The sequence below is a fragment of the Choristoneura fumiferana genome, chromosome 13 (assembly GCF_025370935.1).
Source record: "Choristoneura fumiferana chromosome 13, NRCan_CFum_1, whole genome shotgun sequence".
NCBI lineage: Eukaryota > Metazoa > Arthropoda > Insecta > Lepidoptera > Tortricidae > Choristoneura > Choristoneura fumiferana.
This window is the reverse complement of record NC_133484.1, coordinates 18579605-18598952: the sequence shown is the minus strand read 5'-3', so window position 1 is coordinate 18598952 and position 19348 is coordinate 18579605. Positions and strand designations below refer to the sequence as shown.

The 19348-nt window shown below is 38.5% G+C and overlaps 1 protein-coding gene across 2 annotated transcripts; it reads left to right on the top strand.

Moving 5' to 3' along the window:
* Nucleotides 1-7: 7 nt before the first annotated feature.
* LOC141434240 (BTB/POZ domain-containing protein 17-like) lies at nucleotides 8-18490 on the top strand. Of its 2 annotated transcripts, XM_074096621.1 has the most exons (15): nucleotides 8-479; nucleotides 1495-1635; nucleotides 3438-3535; nucleotides 4926-5007; nucleotides 6584-6703; nucleotides 7570-7706; nucleotides 7988-8104; nucleotides 9103-9215; nucleotides 10316-10590; nucleotides 11677-11781; nucleotides 12114-12202; nucleotides 12949-13047; nucleotides 14921-15049; nucleotides 16971-17049; nucleotides 17823-18490. In XM_074096621.1, the coding sequence occupies exons 1-15, from the start codon at nucleotides 393-395 to the stop codon at nucleotides 17889-17891; spliced, it is 1740 nt and encodes a 579-aa protein (XP_073952722.1). In that variant the 5' UTR covers nucleotides 8-392; the 3' UTR covers nucleotides 17892-18490. The 2 variants fall into 2 exon arrangements, with proteins under 2 accessions (XP_073952722.1, XP_073952723.1); XM_074096622.1 differs by lacking the exon at nucleotides 14921-15049 and having other exon boundaries at nucleotides 19-479.
* Nucleotides 18491-19348: the final 858 nt, after the last annotated feature.

Genomic DNA, 19348 nt, shown 5'->3' with positions numbered 1-19348 from the left:
TATATAGGTACAGTGCGACAAGCATTTAATGAAAGTGGCGAAAAACGGAACTAATGCAGCAATCTATTCTTTTGCAAAACTTTACTTTTCAAAGTTTGCCAATAAAGTCGTTGTCTGTTAATTTCGTTCATAGTTTTTAGTTTATATTTTGAATTAAAGCACTAATAATATGAAGCTTCCTTCCGGCAGTCAGTCACTTCAGTCAGAAAATAAAATAAAGCGCCCTCCTGCAAACGTCACACACGTTCATGTCATAATGTTGTTGATGATCTTTGTCGCATATTGCTTTGCGTTGCGTGATTCTGGTTTCGTTTTAACTGAGGTTTTATCATAATTATTAGTGAATGAGGGGCTTTATTTTGCTGTTTTTACAGTAGAGCTGTAATCCAGCCATGAGTTTCCTCACCGTGGACCGCCAGACTCCATCCACGAGTTTTGCAAAGGTGCCAGAAGAAACTGAAAAAAATGAAGATCTTGAGGTAATTCCTTTTTCATCACATTGTGAATGTTTTGAGTCATGAAATAAGTCTATTTTGTGCCACAATATTGTCTCATTTCGTTTACAACGCTATATGGTAATGGGATATTTCCTAAGCTTATAATACACCTTAAATAGGTAATTCAAGGACTAAATCAGACATCACTGTAAGATTCTTATGAGAATGTTTGTTTATTTTTAGATTAAGCTAGTTTCTTTATTATTCATTTCTTGACGTTCACATGAAGTTCAATATTGTCAAACTGAACCTTTTTTAACCCCCAATGCAAAAAGAGTGGTGTTATAAGTTTGACCGGTATGTGTGTCTGTATGTCTGTCTGTGGCACCATAGCTCTTAAACAGGTGAACCGATTTGAATGCTGTTAATAATGGAATGGAATAAGTTAATATGGAGAATAAGTAGGGTTGCCAGCTATACTGTTAAAAACAGTATTATACGGTTTTCACTACATTATACTTTTTACTGTTGAACAAAAATAAAGTATGTAAAATACTGTTATCAGCATCAACATTGCCTAACACTAGCACACACTAAGTGAGTACCTGCAGCATATATAGTCACAAAATCAAGTCTAGTGATAGTCCAAAAAAAAGTAAATATGTCTTGTGATTGTCAATGTACCATCCATAACATATTTATCTGTTCCTCCCCATAATTCAAAATTATAATAAATAAATAAATATTGAGCACCTTAGCACGCCCTAGCTAAAGCTCCTAAGTTGCATGTTAGCGATTTATCAGTTAGGAGGTCTGGATACCTCAACGTCAACATGTGTAATGTCTCTACATTGCCAAAGTCTCGACATTGGCAAAATAAATCTCGCTAACCCAGCAAGGGTGAAGGCCAGAAAATAAAAGCTATGTGCTGATATTCCATCTGTTAGAAAACCTTCCTTCCAGCTAGGGCATTCAAATATGCATTGTGGAACCCTTAAAAATGCATACAATTCTTAAGGAACCTATTTTACCTTTCTTTCTTTATATTGATCGACAGGTGGATAACTCCAAGAGTGTGCTGCTCAAAATCGCAAACTTGTATGCAGAGCAGCTGATGAGCGACTTAGTGCTAGAAGTTGGAGGAGTTGGCTATCCTGCACATCGCCTCATTCTATGCGCCAGCAGTGAGGTGTTCCAGGTATGATGGAAAAACCTTCACTAAGCTATAACTAATGTTTGTTTTTGGTTGCAGCTAGGTTTTAAAGAAGTCTTCTAACTTTTTGCAGTTCCTTTCGGGGCACGGATGATTGACATTAGCCAAAGAGTAGGTATCGAGTATAAAAACAGAGTGCACTCTAGCTGCTTTCTACCTAATGAATAATTAATGCTATTAAAAAGCTTCCCATCAGCGGTAGTTTAAAAATCGTTCATAAAATTTATGGAGATCTTTCCAAATTAAACTTGAGTGTAACAGGAAAAAGCATTTTTAAATAAATTGAAGTTGGTTTTAAATAAGAATTTTGGCTATAGCACACTAGACATCATGAACGGATTGTTACAAGGCAATGAAGTAGAACTGCGATCGCAAACACATCGTGCAGCAATTTTGATTTCTTCAAGAAATTTAAAATATGCACCTATTACAACTGCCGACGACGTAGAAAGATCATTCAGTGGGTGGAATAAAATGGATATTTACAGCAAGACGCCGCTGCTTAACTGTTCCAAATTAAGAAAAGATATTAATAATTTATTTCGAAAATCATATCAACTACTAAATTTACTGCCGGTAATTCATTAACGTTTTTTTATTATTATCTCATAACATAAGCCTTGTTACTAAACCTAAAGTACTAGTATAGTTTACAATTCGCAGTGAGGTAATTATTCATTAGGCATAATATGATGTTTTGTCAGAATAACCTATCTATTAATGTCTACTCTTTGGCAAATCAGAATTAGAATTAGAATTACAATTAGAATGTTGTATGCTGAACGTTATATGCCAGGATCGTAGCAAGTGGAACAACAGTTTCTGCCTACCCTGTTGGGAAAGAGGCGTGATATTGTAATGTTTGTATGTATTATTAAAACAAACAAAAAAGTCTCTTTATGTTGATATGGATGTCTAGCAATTCAATTCCTAACCGTGCTGGGCCAGTGTAGGAGCTAAGGCCCAAGCCCTCTCATTCTGAGAGGAGCCCTGTGCCAGCAGTGGGACATACCCTTAAATAGGCGTGATGATGTGATGTGTGTGATGCTGAATATGATCATAGTAAAATAGGAGAAGTATGTAAAGTTCGACCCTTTAGGAGACTTAACTCGGCACAGACTCTTAGGGTTGCCGATGTCTATTTTAGATAATTTTCCTACCGGCAAATAATTTTAGTACGAAAGTTAACTTACAATTGTCTTGTCTGTGTCTAGACAATCAAGATTCTATAGATGCCGCTATATTATTATTATTATACTAAATTTATGTATAAAAATGAATCCCTATTTCCCTTGGTCACAGCATCACGCGTGAACGGCTGGACCGATTTCGCTGATTATTATTTTTTGTTGTGTTTGCTATTGTCAGGAGAAGGTTTTCATAAAAGAAGATTTAGAAAATTTTAAAAAAAGCCGCGGCCACCAGCTAGTTATTTATAAATTCGCCGGAGTGGCGATGGCGACTGTGTACGTACATAGTACTCATGTGTACCTACACATAATACTATAACTATATTGTTTATAGGTAGTTAGGTATCTATAATTTTTCATGTGCCCTTGCACGAATCTATTACACTACTAATTTACAATTATACCTAATACAAAAAAAACGCAAGACGACCAACCGGCGTGCACACATTTACGCGCGATGTACTTTTGTTTGTAGTGAACTTACTTCTCCTATTTTACTCTGATATGATTAAGAACATGAAAGTATGTTAGGCAGTATAATTATGGTCTGTGATCTTAGTCATAGCATCTTTACTAATTAACTTTTTTTAAATTTAGGTGATGTTGATGAATCGCGAATGGAGCGAGTGGAGTGAGAGCCGTATTGTGCTTCAGGAAACTCCCACTGCCTGTACCGTCTTCCCACACTTTTTAAAGTAAGTTTTTCATCACATTGGAGGACATTGGGGTTTCAAAAAGATCAAAATTGGCGAGACATACTTTATGGATGATTCCATAATATAAAGGATATGGCAATTTTAGGAGTTGTTAAATACCCTATCCTATCTATTGGCTCATGGCATAGGTATTTGGGTCAATCAACGCTTTAGTATAACCCGTTTCCAATGGTAATGTCTCCCAAGTTACTTGTTAAAAGTATGATTTTATGAGGTACAAAATCCACTAACAGTTCTTCATCTCATCTCCTGAGCATGCTAATAGTAAATTAATAGTAAATTGCAAATATTCTCTAAGAAAGTGGATTACTGATGTATCCTGATTTACGGGACAGAATAATATGCACTTTAAATAGTAGATTGATAACCAAGGGTGGAAAGTGACAGTGAGTTCGATTCCAATAGTTCGAGGGGAAATGGGTAATTTCACCGGAGTTAGACACTCTACTTTTCATTTCGACTGGGAGGAAAGTAAAATACAAAAAAAATATGAGAATAATAATAAATTGAATTTACTTATATCCAACCTCCAACATCGAGTTGGTCAGGACACAACCAAGGAAGGAGCTTATATACAAAACTGGAAGTTGAATGCCGAACGAAGAAGTTTGACCTTTATTACTTATTTATATATTCCATCTCTTTCTTTCACATTTCACGAATGACTTCCATCTCTTTCTTAACCTAACTAAAGAAAGAGATGGAATATGTTCGTGATGTAATAAAGATCAAATTTCTTGTTTCAAACGGATGTTCGGCGTTCAACCTCCAGTGTTGTATATAAGCTCTTGGTCACGACGTGCATCTAGATGGCCATGCCGCAACGTGAAAAAAAAGTGTCATTGACTTAACTCAATTATCTTCTACTCCGTGGCTAATCGATTTTTTTTTAAAATACATTCCCCCTAGAGATGAAAAGCACTAGTTTTTGAGTATCTTAAATGTCCGTGCGATGCCATTATTATTTCAATTTTTTTTTTTTCGTTTCTTCTACAATCCTAATTAAAAAAGGCCTTTATTTGAATGGACTTGCTTTTAACGTCCATAATTTGTAATATACTCGTATCATAGTAAAATAAATGGTTTTATATTTTTTTTGGAAATATAGCTCTATTGTTACCAACGATGTAAATAACATATATTTTGTGACTCATCAATATGTCATGATTTCTATAAAGGTATTAATACTCTTTGGTCATGATCCAGCATGGCGACAAAATATAAAGAGAACTGAACTGACGTTGTCATGGCGGTTTGTTTACGTTATATGCTAGTGTCGCCCCCTGCGCAGAACTTTGCCTAATATGCCCTATTTATTTCATTTATTCAAGTATTTACATCATGTAGTAAATTAATGATTCTCTTCCAGGTATTTTTATACGGGTCAAATTCGGATATCGCATCAAACTGTGCTTCCTGTATTATCACTTGCTGACAAGTACAATGTTAAGGTAAGAGTAATCATTAAATTTAATCAACGTTTAACGTAACAGGAAACTGGACAATAAAACGTATGACGTGAAATCATCAATCAATATCTGTTGAATAATAAGCAAGATATGAGCGAATGAACTGCGGGGCTACTCCGAAATTCGAAAATCGAAGTTCGTGTCGTTTCGTCCCTCTGATACTTATACTATTTAATACGAGAGTGAGAAGGACTTTTTATGGTCGCCGATTACGACGACTATACGAAGACGAACGAGGACGACGTGTGGTTGTCGTCATATATTAATATGACGTCATAGTCCATGACGGATCTTATCTTTAAATCGACAATTTAAAACGTCCATATCTTCGTTCTTTAGAGTCTAGTGGTATTTAAAGTAACACCATTTAACCAGTACGAATATTTATATTTCGCTGAATAGCACAATGAATTAAATAAAAAAAATAGCATAGCAAAGGTAAATGAAAGAGTTTAGAAATAAATTATACCTTTTTATAAAGAAATATGCTATTCTCGCCCCGGTTGGGGGGGAGTGGATAAAATTTAACTTTGCTCTATAACCTCTATAATCTACATATCCTGATAGATAAAAGTCTTCCATTAATTTTGCCAAATTTTCCATACAATTTAGTTTTGTCAACCTATAAGTATAAAATAATATTCAAAAGTTGTTACGTTCACTTGACAGAAAGTGTTAAATATCTTGTCACTCAAATGCACAGGCTGCTTATGTTTGGGCGGAACGACAATTTATTTTTCAAAAATGTCCGTAAAAGTTGACATTATTCTTTACATATCAGAAGGTGAAGTGCATAGTTAATGGTCAGCGAAAAATTAAAAAGTTAAAAGAGCTAGCGCGCCTGCAATCGGTCACATTTTTTTAAAGTTAAATAGGCCATCGAAATGTTGGCACAAGTCGTATACAGCTAAGTCTAATGGCCGGTATCAGATATTTTGTTGGAACTCCGGACTTTTTCTATTGGGTCTGAAATAGCTTGTGGTGTTTTCGGTGGAAAAATACACCTGCAGTTTATTTTTAATGAAAAAAGGCGGGAAAGCATAAGACAATTTTTGGAACAAAATTAAATTTTATAACATATTTTGAAAAAGTTTATTCTATTTTCAGAATTATTCGCCATTTTTGAGAAAAGCTTTATATTAGTATCGGCTGGAATAGCAATTGCTGGCTTCGTATTAGTTAAACGGACGAGCTACTCATACTCAGCCAGCAATTGCCTACTTCCAGGCCACGACAATAATCTACTATATTTTGTTCAGGAAATTAAAACAAAAATATCGTAGGTATGAACAGTTTTCATAATTTATATTTAAAGTTTATTGTTTTGATGTTATTTAACATATCTTTAAATATTGGTACAGTCAAGGGCAAAGATATCGACACGGCCAAAGTTGCAAAAATATGTATACACGGCCTTAATGTTGAGAGCATAAAGACGTGTGTACATATTTTTGTAACTTTGGCCGTGTCGATATCTTTGCCTATGACTGTACTTAATTTGTTAGCACCTTGTATAGACGGGGAAGATTATGATGATGAGACTGTTATTGTTTGTCAGGACCTGGTGTCTCTCTGTCTGCATTACATGGGGTCGCACGTGGCGCAGGCGGCCAGGCGCGGCCGGCTCGTCGGCTGGATGCAGTACACCATGGCGTGCGGACACGCCGACGTCGCCAAGGTACTGTTATAGGCGTTGTAACAATTATCGGAATAGGTAGTGTTAATTTACTATAAAAAACCGGCCAAGAGCGTGTCAAACACGACCAAAATAGGGTTCCGTAGTCATTACGAAAAAAATGAGTAATATTTTTCTAAGGATATCGTATTTTACACGGAATCTTCCAAGTTTAGGTATATTTTATACCTTAGGCTGCTATTTACTCATAAACTACTAATAATTCTAAAGCAAACTTAGGCGTTATAGTTTTCATTGAAAGTTTGATATACTTACTACCATCCTGAATTTTTTCAAATTTTTCCACCCACTGGTTTAGATTTTAGAGAGGGGGAGGGGACGCTCGATTTTAATGACAATTTGCACTTTAAAGTTGAATATTTCGCAAAAAAAATCAATGAATCGAAAAATCGTATTAGCAAACCCCTAATGGTTTTAAAAGACCTATCTAACGATACCCCGCACAACAGGGTTGAATGAGAAAAAAAAATCACCCCACTTTACGTCTATGGGAGGTACCCTAGAATTTTATTTAAAAAAAAATTATTGTACCATTTTGTCGGCATAGTTTACATATATATCCGTGCAAAATTACAGCTTTCTAGCATTGATAGTCCCTGAGCAAAGCTGCGGACGGACGGACAGACAGACAGACATGGCGAAACTATAAGGGTTCCGTTTTTGTCCATTTTGGCTCCGGAACCTTAAAAACGGTGCGCATACGATGCGTCACTGCGATTCCGTACCGTCACCGTTTTTTAAGCTTTAGACTAAAAAGTATGCCAATAAATTAGTTTATAGTTTCTAAACACACCTGTCCCTTGGAACATCGGAAGTATTCCTTGTTATTTATTATATTATTATCTTAGGCTTGCCAGAACTTCGTGAAATGGAATGTAGAGTGGGTGTGGTCGGAAAGCGAGCTGACCGAGTTAGAGGGAGACGCACTGCTGCAGCTTCTCCAACAGTCTGACCTCGTGTTGCATAATGAGATGACGCTTTACCGGTGAGTTTATTTTATGAACTAATAGTTATTTGTTACGCAAGGCTGGAAAGTTATTGTTTGGCGTGAGCGCGTGTATTAAAACCTGAGCAAGGGGTGGATTGTAGGAGTGAAGCGAGTGGGTCCAAAAAATAGTCCCGAGCGTAGCGAAGGTTTCAAAGCGCGAGGCGGTAAACAACCTTATTGGCGATCGCTCGGCAAGTTTAGCAAAGTCTCACTGCCTACTCACAGGAGTAAATAAATAAATACTAATACAAAAATTAACTTTATAATGTGGTTTTTAGATTCGTCGTGCGATGGTTGTACAGTCAGCGTGAACGGCTGGACAAGAGCGATCTGAGCGACGCTGAGAAAAAAGCGCACTGGGAATCCCTAGTGCCAGCTGTCTTCTCACACGTCAGGTAATAGATAGAAAGAAAGAAAACATAATATTACTTAGGCTCTCGTGAGACATATTCGATGATAATACAAAATTAAACGGTTCAACTTACGATTACAACAATACGGTATTTGACAACTCCTGATTTTGGCATATTTTAATATTAATATGAAAATATAGATATACAGATAGTGTATAGCGAAGAAAATTTAAATCGGTTGAAATTGGATTTATAGTGGTTTTTGAAAATCTATATATCTGTCTCTTTCCAACGCTTTTCTCTATGCAGCAAGTATGGCGGTACAGGCGTGTGACGTGTCACATGCCAGTATGTCTTTTTCTGTCTAATCTTTTTAAAATTTTTGAATTTCAAACCTTTATAACTTTGTTATTTGTAAAGGTAGCTTAAAATATGTTTTTCTATTCGATAACAGGCATTGTGTAGTTTTAATTTATAAAACATATACAAAATAGTCAAATACCGTATTACAAGTTGGATCATTCACCTATGAAAAAGGTCTTCCGATCAGATTGAAACTAGTCGGACCATTCCTGACTTTATCGTGAGTTGGACCGTTTAATTTAGTATTTAAAACAAAACTGGCACATGTTAGGAAATGATCCCAGATCAGTAATCTGCCGGTTTGGGTGCTCGTTCACTTAACAGATCGCACCCGACTAGTACAGTCGGTACACCGTGTCATCATTATCCCCAGCATACATACGTCCCACTGCTGGGCACGGGACTGGGGGCTTGGGCCGTAATTCCCACGCGGGCCCACTGCGGATTGGGAATTTCACACGCACCGCAGTTTTCCTCACGATGTTTTTCTTCATCGTAAAGCTCGTGGTAAATTACAAATTTAATTTCGCACACGCTTACACCCCGTATACTTTTTTAAATAAAAAAATACTATTGATAACTATAAATAACATAAGTCTGAGCCTCTGAGGTGATCATGAAAAAAATGCAATCAAACCGAGGACCAACTTCTTTGAATTCTGAGTATCTGTCATCAGGTTCCCGATGATGTGTCCCAATCAGCTGGCGAAGCTGTTGCTGTGCCCGCTGGCCCAGGAACACAAGGACTTCTTCATGGAGCGGATGGCGATCGCTATGAGCTACCAGTCAGGTATTCCATCATGTTCTATTTTCTGGTCGTCCGCACAGTCAAGGAAACTGAATCAGGTCGGGTGAAACCTTTTTATAGTCTATTCCGCTATGATTTCATTGGCAAATGTATGGGATGTCAACATGACATGACACTGTACAGTCACCAACACCAATATCTGACACAACAAGCGTGCATAAATATTGGATACGACTCTATTACTAGGGCCGGAAGGACGTGTCGGATGTTTTTGCACGCTCCGCTGTGGCAGATATTAATACTGGTGACTGTACCATCGGTGTTGGAAGTTATCAAGATAGTTCATTGATCCGTCATATTTTATGATTGATTGATAAGGAGGGTTTTTTCTTCCTGTACTTTGACTTTTCGTATTCCATCGCTTCAGAGTGACAAGAATGAAAAAATCCCTAAATATTTTTTTTATTGTGATTTTTTGAGTGCATTGGTTCTTTATTTTAATGTTGTAATATTTAATTTATTGAATCAGGCGTTACTTTGCGGAGGTCCATATCAATGAACTAACAGAATTTCCTTGCTCACCCGCGACCTTACGACAGCTAAGCTTACGCAAAATATGCGTGTTCATGCAGTTCCTCCACCTCCACACTGTAAGAAGACACACAAACCCATCTATCACCACCACCACACTACACTGACGCGTTTCGAACTCAACCAGAGCTCATCTTCAGAGTGACACAACCGTACACCATGCTACCATGGTTGAGTTCGAAACGCGTCAGTGTAGTGTGGTGGTGGTGATAGATGGGTTTGTGTGTGTTCTTACAGTGTGGAGGTGGAGGAACTGCATGAACACGCATATTTTGCATAAGCTTAGCTATCGTAAGGTCGCGGGTGAGCAAGGAAATTCTTTTACCCCCTTATTCATAAACTTAACAAGCCTATGTTAACTAACAAATGCTTTGTTCCTTTCTAACAAATACAAATGTCGAAGTGACAGATAAGGACAAACGAATTTTAGCGGCATTTTAACTAAAGTAGGTTTGATTGTCGTTTATGAATAAGGGGGTTAGTTCATTGTAATATTTAGTTGATAAATAAATAAATCATCAATATTTTATCGTTACCCCCGTTGTTTCCAGGTCAATACGAGCGCGTGGCAGAAATCCAGCAGACCGAAGCCGGCCGCATGCTGTTCACCCCGCGCCTCTACACCGAAGACACCTGGGGCTCCGTGCTCGGCATCGACAACTTCCACTCTCTGCCCTGCTACCACACCAGGACGTTTATATTCAGCAGCAAGCCCAGCATGGGGGCGTCCGGCAGCGATAAGCTGACGGAGTGGACGGTGGATCTGTACCCTAAGGGGGTTTGGTTCCGGAAGAGTATGCTGATCGCGTGGTCGGGGAATTTTGATGTGAGTTTTGTTGATGCAATTACCCTCCTTCTTCGTTGTCGGGTAAAAAGAAGGGAGTTATGAGTTTGACGCCAGTGTCTGTGACTCTGTGGCATCAAGTCACATTTTTTTATTTGGATGGATCCCTCGCTCTAGTTTTGTCATAGACATTGAACCACTTGCGAGGTTTTGTAAAAGTTAACGCATTATCCTAATATCGTCTAGTGGCTATACTCTGTGTTGTATAGTCTAGGGACTATATACTCTGTATAATCTAGGGACTATACCATAGATGTGAGTGTGAAGCCGTGGTGGCCTAGTGGTTCGACCTATCGCCTCTCAAGCAGAGGGTCGTGGGTTCGAACCCCGGCTCGCACCTCTGAGTTTTTCGAAATTCATGTGCGGAATTACATTTGAAAATTTACCACGAGCTTTGCGGTGAAGCAAAACATCGTGAGGAAACCTGCACAAACCTGCGAAGCGATTCAATGGTGCGTGCGAAGTTCCCAATCCGCACTGGGCCCGCGTGGGAACTATGGCCCAATCCCTCTTGTTCTGAGAGGAGGCCTGTGCCCAGCAGTGGGACGTATATAGGCTGGGATGATGGGATGATGAGAGTGTGTAGACTATACTCTGTATAGTCTAGTGGCTATACTCTGTATAGTCTAGGGACTATATATACTCTGTTCTGTATAGTCTAGTGACTATATATTCTGTATAGTCTAATGACTTTACTCTGTATAATCTAGAGACTACATACTCTGTATAATCTAGAGACTATATATTCTTTATACTCTAGGGACTATATACTCTGTATACTCTAGTGACTATATACTCTGTATACTCTAGTGACTATACTCTGTATAGTCTAGTGACTATACTCTGTATAGTCTAGGGACTATATACTCTGTATAGTCTAGTGACTATATACTCTGTATACTCTAGTGACTATACTCTGTATAGTCTAGTGACTATACTCTGTATACTCTAGTGACTATATACTCTGTATAGTCTAGTGACTATATACTCTGTATACTCTAGTGACTATACTCTGTATACTCTAGTGACTATATACTCTGTATAGTTCAGGGACTATGTATGTATCAGGTGCCGGAAGTGGTGCTCCGTACGGTGCGTATCGCGATCACGTGGCGCGACGTGCCCGACGCGGAGCCCGAGGACGAGGACGGCGACCGCGAGGTCCGCGTTAAGGTCAGCAACACATTTATTTACTGCGAGCACATCTACGATCTGAGACTTGATGTTTATTTACTCATTCGTATTAATGTTCAGACAAGGTTATAAATTATATGTACGTTATCAGGCGTCAAAAAATTATCGTCGTGCCTACGGCAATGTAGCAATTTTTTTTTGTTTTTACGCCACGTCAAAAGATTTTTTTTTCCTATTTAGCCAAATAGTTGCCAGATAGTTTCATTCAATAAACAAAGCCGTCTGTCGAAGTTAACAGACATCAAGAAAAACACAATTTACAGCTTAACAACTTCCCGTTCCGCTGCTTTATGATTGGCATTAATTTTCAGATCGGCATCCTAGTGTGGGGCGTTCAGAAGGGAGTTGAACACGTCGCTTCTGTCGTGGAGAAGGTCCACCGGTTCTCAGCTCAGAATAAGTAAGATTTTTTAACCTCCCCCTGTAAGGAGGCGATACGAGGGACAAGTGAAACACGGCTGTAGTGTAAATACTGTCTATTCTGAAGCCTTAGGTCTAACTTATATGGTCTAAGTTGTATATGTTGGGAGAGTGTGTGTGAGGCGCAACTCGCACTACACCCCTTCAAAAATGAGGGTGTTACACGTTCGACGGAAATGTCTATCTGTGGCAGTATCTGTACTCGTAAATACTAGACAGGTAGTAGCTGTCTAGTATTTACGAGTATTACCTACTTACACGAAATTAACTGCTGCCAGAAAAAAGGTTAGGTTTAGGTTGGAACTGCCATCTGGTGGAAACAGCTGAGAGGAGCGTGGCGAGGTAAATTAAGGTTTCTATTGGTTCATGAAAAAAACAATCCGCGCAACAGATACTCGCACACACAGATATAGATTACACTAGATTACGCAAATGCATCTACTTCGCGTGTCCGAACCCCGACCAAACGTCGGGGTTGGCCCCATACAAAGACTGACCGCTAACTGACTAATCATGACTGACTCGAGCCCCAGGGTGCGGGCGGGCGGCGCATTTGAATCGATTTTGCGCGGACATCGGGGAATTCACATCGCTAATTCGCTCTTGAGACGTCACAGTAGATATAAAAAAGTGACACGGTTGGCTTTCATACAGATTGAGGTGTTTGCGTTATCTAGTGTAATCTATATCTGTGCTTAGCCTTAACAGTTGCTATCTTTATTCCAGGGTGTTGAACATAGACGACGCGTTGGATTTTGACAAGCTTAACACGCCGCTTTACTCGCCCGCCGGCCGCCGCGACGACACCACGCCGCCGCAGAAAAGGTACTGTCACAGAAAACATATTGACGATGATGAACCACAGTGGTGTAGTTAGACTCTGGCCAGCGAAAGCTGTCCACTCATTTTTTACGAAACTTTAATCTGGTATCATTTTAGAGATTGTCACAATTGACATATTGTCATTCTAGCCCGGCTTAGATAATTTTGATACATTATGTTCATTAGTATTTTCGTTTTACAAATAAAACTCACTAAAGCGCTCGATTGTTTTATGCGATAAGCGCTGCGTTAAGCGCAATGCGTTTGTCGCACATCAATTTGCATCTGATAATTATTACGGATTTGAGACGTGGGCGCTAACGATGGGCCTCCATGAGAAAACTCAAAGTCACTCAGAGGGCTATGGAGAGGGCTATGCTCGGGGTTTCTCTGCGGGATAGAATTAGAAATGATGATATCCGCAGTAGAACTAAGGTTACCGACATAGCCCGAAGAATTGCGAAACTAAAGTGGCAGTGGGCGGGGCACATTGCTCGCAGGACGGATGGCCGATGGGGCCAGAAGGTTCTCGAATGGCGTCCGCGGACCGGGAGACGAGCTGTCGGTAGCCTCCAACAAGATGGAGCGACGACTTGGTTAAGATCGCGGGATCGCGGTGGATGCGGAAAGCACAAAACCGGTCTGAGTGGAGAGCCTTGGGGGAGGCCTATGTCCAGCAGTGGACGTCTTTCGGCTGACATGATGAATCTTATTACCAAACGTTGTCTTACGCGGTGAGCGCAGCGGCAAGCGCATGCATTATCAAAGTCAAAGTCAATAGTAGATTGATAACCAAGGGTGAAAATGGGAAAGTGCCCATTACACCCGAGATATTTCTGGCGCTCGAACGAAGTGAGAGCGTCAATAGTTCGAGGGGAAATGGGTAATTTCACCTGAATTTTTTTGAGTTTCATTTCGACTGTGAGGATAGTAAAATACTACACGCACATTTTAGAAAAGAGCATATTAATAAATTATCAGTTAAAATTTGTAATGGATGTTCGGCGTTCAATCTTCAGTATTGTATATAAGCTCCTTGGTCACGACATCTAGATGGCCATGCCGAAACGTGAAAAAAAAGTGTGACGCTATCATGGCATTATGGCGGGCAGCAGAATGGAAGAATAATTTTAAATGTTGATTTTCTGTAATTGCGAAAAAAAATAGACTGACTGTTAAATGTTTTTAATGAGAACCTAACATAATAAACACGTCGTTTAATGTACCTATGTACAGCTGAGTTTAGATATATGAAAAGCTTTAATTTTAATAATATGATAATTATTTTAATAATTATCTTCGACTCCGTGGCTAATCGTAAAAATAAAAAAATTACGTTCCACCCTAGAGATGAAAACGCAATTTTCCACCCGGCTATCTACACATGAAAATTAAACTTTCCAAACAGGAGAGCTAAAAATTAAACATTCCGAGCAGGAGAGATGAAAAATATCTTTATTCAATTTAGGCTATATAACAAGCACTTATGAATGTCAAAAAAAAAAACTACCACTGATTCGGAAAAACCTCTGTTGAGAAGAATCCGGCAAGAAACTCAATGAGGTATATTTTTTTAAAACTGATTTTCAATATTATTAAATGGTAATTATCTATCGCAAGTATTTAACACAACTTTATTTTTAACACAGTAGGTTCGCTATTTGAAGGGATCGCTAATGCGGATCGGAATGATCAAAACGGTTGGACCGATCTGAATTAGGTTTTTTTTATTTGAAATCAGGTTTCCTAGCGATGGTTCTTAGATATGTTTCATCGAGATATTGAACTTTGAAGTGACAAAGTCGGAGGTTCCCATTTTTTTGTTGGTTAGGTTGGTTAGGTTCGTAGGATGTTAGTAAAGCAAGGGCCCCTTTAGTGTCAGGCGGAGTACCGCCAGGGACCTCGGTCGGCCGCTCCACCCGCAGCCCTCGGAGCTGCGCCGGCGCCGCGAGGACAGCCCGCCTCCCCCGACCGACTTCGGCTTGAGACTGGAGGGGGACGACGAGTAAGTAGCAAACTCAATCTGCATAAATGAGGGTGGTGTATCGCTAAACAAAAACGCGACTCGCAAAAAATTCTAACAAACCACAACAACCGTTTTAATTTGTCACTAACTAGGGACAAATTAACTAGTAACTAGGGAGTTACAGCGACAAATTAAATTAATAAAATAATTGTTTGTAAATAAATTAATTAATTGTTTGTAGTTTTGTTTTGTTTTAGAATAAATATAGGTGGATACTTAGGGAAGTACCCATCTATATTTTTTCAACAAACAGTGACAAATTAAAACGGTTGTTGTGGTTTGTTAGTCTAACATCTGGTAGCATGGTGTACGGTTGTGTTGCTATGAAGATGAGCCCTGGACGGCTCTGGTTCAGTTCGAAAATATTGTAAATCTGGTAAAAAAAAAACCTCATTGAGTTTCTTGCCGGATACATCTCAACAGAGGTTTTTCCGAACCGGTGGTAGATTTATTTTTGAAATTCGTAAGTGCTTGTTATAGCCTAAATTGAATAAAGATATTTTGACTTTGACTTTTACCAAATTGTATCTAGTGAAATGTTTTTATGTAATGAAATTTTGAAGTCATAAATAGCACGACATACATAAGGTGGTGTTTTCTCAATAACGATTTGTCTAATGTGACTATAGGACAAGATCGACCGCTTCGCGGAGCTCCTATTCCGCGTAGTTGACGCGATTAACGCCTTGATACAATTCTAACCTAGCCTAATTTTGGAACTCGAATAACTATATTATTTCCAAAACAATTGTGTTTTTAGCTGTTGGTTCCAAAAGATCTTATTTTCGTCAGAGCAATTAGTTTGACTCAATGTTTAAGCTAATGAGTTTCTGCTTTAATAAAGCATTTGAAGAAAGATCGAATGTCATTTTCCGTGGTAATATTTACATAGCCGAGTAAAAAATTGACCAAATTGAAATGTGCGTACTAAAATTACCTATTCCAAAGATTGCATTGGCAAAAAAACGGTTGCTAAAATTTTTTTGGGTAGTGAAATTTTCAAAATGCAAATTGCATGTTTTGACAGCTCATAAAAATGCGTCAGTTGGATTTTGGTGTCAGTCAACTACCCGATTTATTGGTGTTATTGTTAAATATTTATACGAGGTACTAGCCGTTAACCGCGACTCCGCCCGCGTAGAATTCATTTAGCGCTATCCCGCGGGAACTATGCAATTTTCCGAGATAAAAACTTATCCTATGTCCTTTTTAGAATTGATGATACTTCTCACTAATAAACAGAACTACAAACTTTCGCATTTATAATATTAGTGAAATAGTTTATTCGCCGCTTGCAGAATTAAAATGCGTATGACAGTGTAAATACCGTAAGTTAATTTATGTTGATAGCTTGTAGAGTTGGCCATATTTTACTGGACAAAAGCACGTGATATGTTTACGTGGTTTTGTCCAGTGAAATATAAATATAGCCGGGAGAAGACAAATCCCCTCCCGGCTTTGACTCGAAATTCTAAGCAATTTATGGAAGGCGCGTAACGAAGGATATAACAACAATTGTTATAATGCAATAATTGATATAATTTTAATTTGATATAATGCAATTTATCTTTAAAACGAAACATATTTCTATTGTTATTAATAAGATTTGATTTACTTTGGGTTAGGTTATGTTGTTTTTATAAAAAAGTATCGTGAAGCTCATAGCCTTTGAAATTATATTAAGGGGCTGTTTCACCATCCATTGATTAGTGCTAACTGACGGTTAAATGAGATGCCGTCTCCGTCTATCCGAACAAAACAAATAGAGACGGCATCAGATTTAACCGTCAATTAACACTAATCAATGGATGGTGAAACGGCCCCTAAATGTTATACCTACCGATCATTGCACACCCATTTATGGATGGTGTCTTTCAACCAAGCTGTTTTGATGTTGCAGGAGTTGTCCCAAATGCAGCGAGGTGTGTGACAACCCTGAACCCAAGCACCTGCTGGGGCCCAACCGGGACCAATTGAGGGTAAGTTCTGTAATCTCAATGGAACAAAAAAATTACAATGTGAACATTTTTGTCGCTGCTTGGAAGGAAAGTAGTCTGTGTAAATGGTGAAGTTAGGCACATTTACTGAAAGGAAAATGGGTATTTCATAATAATACAAAATGTTACTTTAAAAAAAATATCATGGTACAATTTACACCAATTGACCTAGTCCCAAACTAAGCAAAGCTGCAACGGATAAACATACTTAAATAAGTATAAACCCTTTATAAGGCAGAGACGATTTAGCGACCACATGCATTGATTTGGAAATTCTACCTTATTCTTTTAGTAATAAGTACAATATGCATTGTAATTACTGAAAATACTACTAGCTTTAAAAACATACTTAGCTAGGTATGTATTCGATAGCTGCTTTTGATTCTGTGATAGTATGTTCCAATAAATAGGGCCTTAAAAGGGTTAAACATCCTAGATTAGAGAACAAACATTCGTATTTTCACACAAATAGCTTCATAGTAAAGTTCTCAAAACATTTGGCTATCCGGTCGTCATATCTAGACCCGATTTTTCAATCCACAGTCGCATAAGGTTTCTTCCTATAATTGTCGGACAACGTTAATAATTAATTCGTTTTTAAAGAATATAAAAGTCTATCAGACCATATTTTTAATTTTCATTCAATTTTTATGGAATAATCGAGATAAACTAACGAAAATGCAACGTTGCCAGCTCAGCAGGTATAAACTCTCTTAAAATACATCCTGCTAATGTAACGCATCTCTTTCTTTTAGATACAAGTGGTGATAGTGCCTCTCACAGACTTCTGCCACGTCGGGCCACCGGACACGTCGCTCGGCTGACGCTCACACCGCCCACAAGCTATCTAAATAAGTCGCTAGTTGTAGCGGGTTTTGTTTTGTTTGAACGCTGACTACACAAGGGATTTTTCTGGTACAGTCCCGTTTTACTTTTTAACGGATGTTAGTTGCAAGTATTAAGAAGGCACAATTTTTTTACTTAAATATGACCCGTGATTGACCCCTAATCTCATTTGACGAGAAGTACAGATGAGGCCAAAGGTGTAACTCAGTGGTTCAGTAACAGCCTATTGACTCAAGCCTTGAAGAGTCCTAGAGTGTATACATCACAGAAATAGGATAAGCCAGTGTACGGCGGAGTTCAAAAAGTTGGACCTTGTTAACCTGTTAGTGAACCATACAGTCCACTAATTCGATTTCAGGCCACTATGGAACCTTGTAAGAATATGCCAACTAAATCCAAAATGTACCCGACACGCACGCGTCTAGGGTTATCATATCTCAGGATTTCGGCCTGCCGCGATCTGCGTGAACAGAACATCACCCCCGTGTTTCCAATAATATCAATACTTATAATAATAATTGACTCCTCTAATTGAAAATTACGTTTGAGAAAAAAATCTGAAATTGTGACAAATTCTTAGGATTTTTCACGGAAATCAGGCTTTTTCTCCGGACTTTTGTATTTTTCATCTGTCCCATATCCACCAGTTTTTGTTTAATGTACCATGACAATTTGATACATTTACCAATCAGAGGCTTTATTGTATAACGCACCCGGCATCACAATCGTTTTCACCGCTTCTTTCTGTCACACGGTATAGAATGAGAGTAGAACGAGATGATGAATTCGATTGCGAGCTCTCGAGGGTAAAGCCTAGTTTAGACTTGCAAGAAATCGTGCGGCGCTCGATTGACCACTACAAACTCGTTGGCTTTACGGCCTCGCAATGTAATGCAACTTGCACGATTTTTCTTGCAAGACTAAACTCGGGTTTAGACAATATGGCCACAGACACAGAGTATTTTAGCTACTACAGTGCTACAAGTCGCCATAGCCACATTCTAACAAAATTAGCGCATTAGCTTTGACGTATTAAATGGTCAAGAACCAACGTATTGGCGCAAGTTGCTTATTCTGATAAAATTCTATTTTGATAGTTTCGTATACACCTGTGTCTTCTGTACTGTTTACTATGTGTTGATGCTTAATATAGTGTTACTGTATTGTTTTGTGTTGCATTGTACCTAGGAACAATGGACGTATATAACGCAAGTACAGTCAACAAAAAGTACAGCCAGCAAAAATGTTTAGGTTAAGTTGTTTCTGAATAATTATAGTGACACAGTGTTCAAGAAAGACAAGAATCAGTTTGTGTTAGCTCACTTAGGCTCTCCCAAGTTGTTAAGGTTTACAGTTGTGGTAAATCTAGTTTCATCTACCGCCTAAAGGTGCGACAAACCGCTGCTTTAAAAATGGCGAACGGCACGGAATCGCA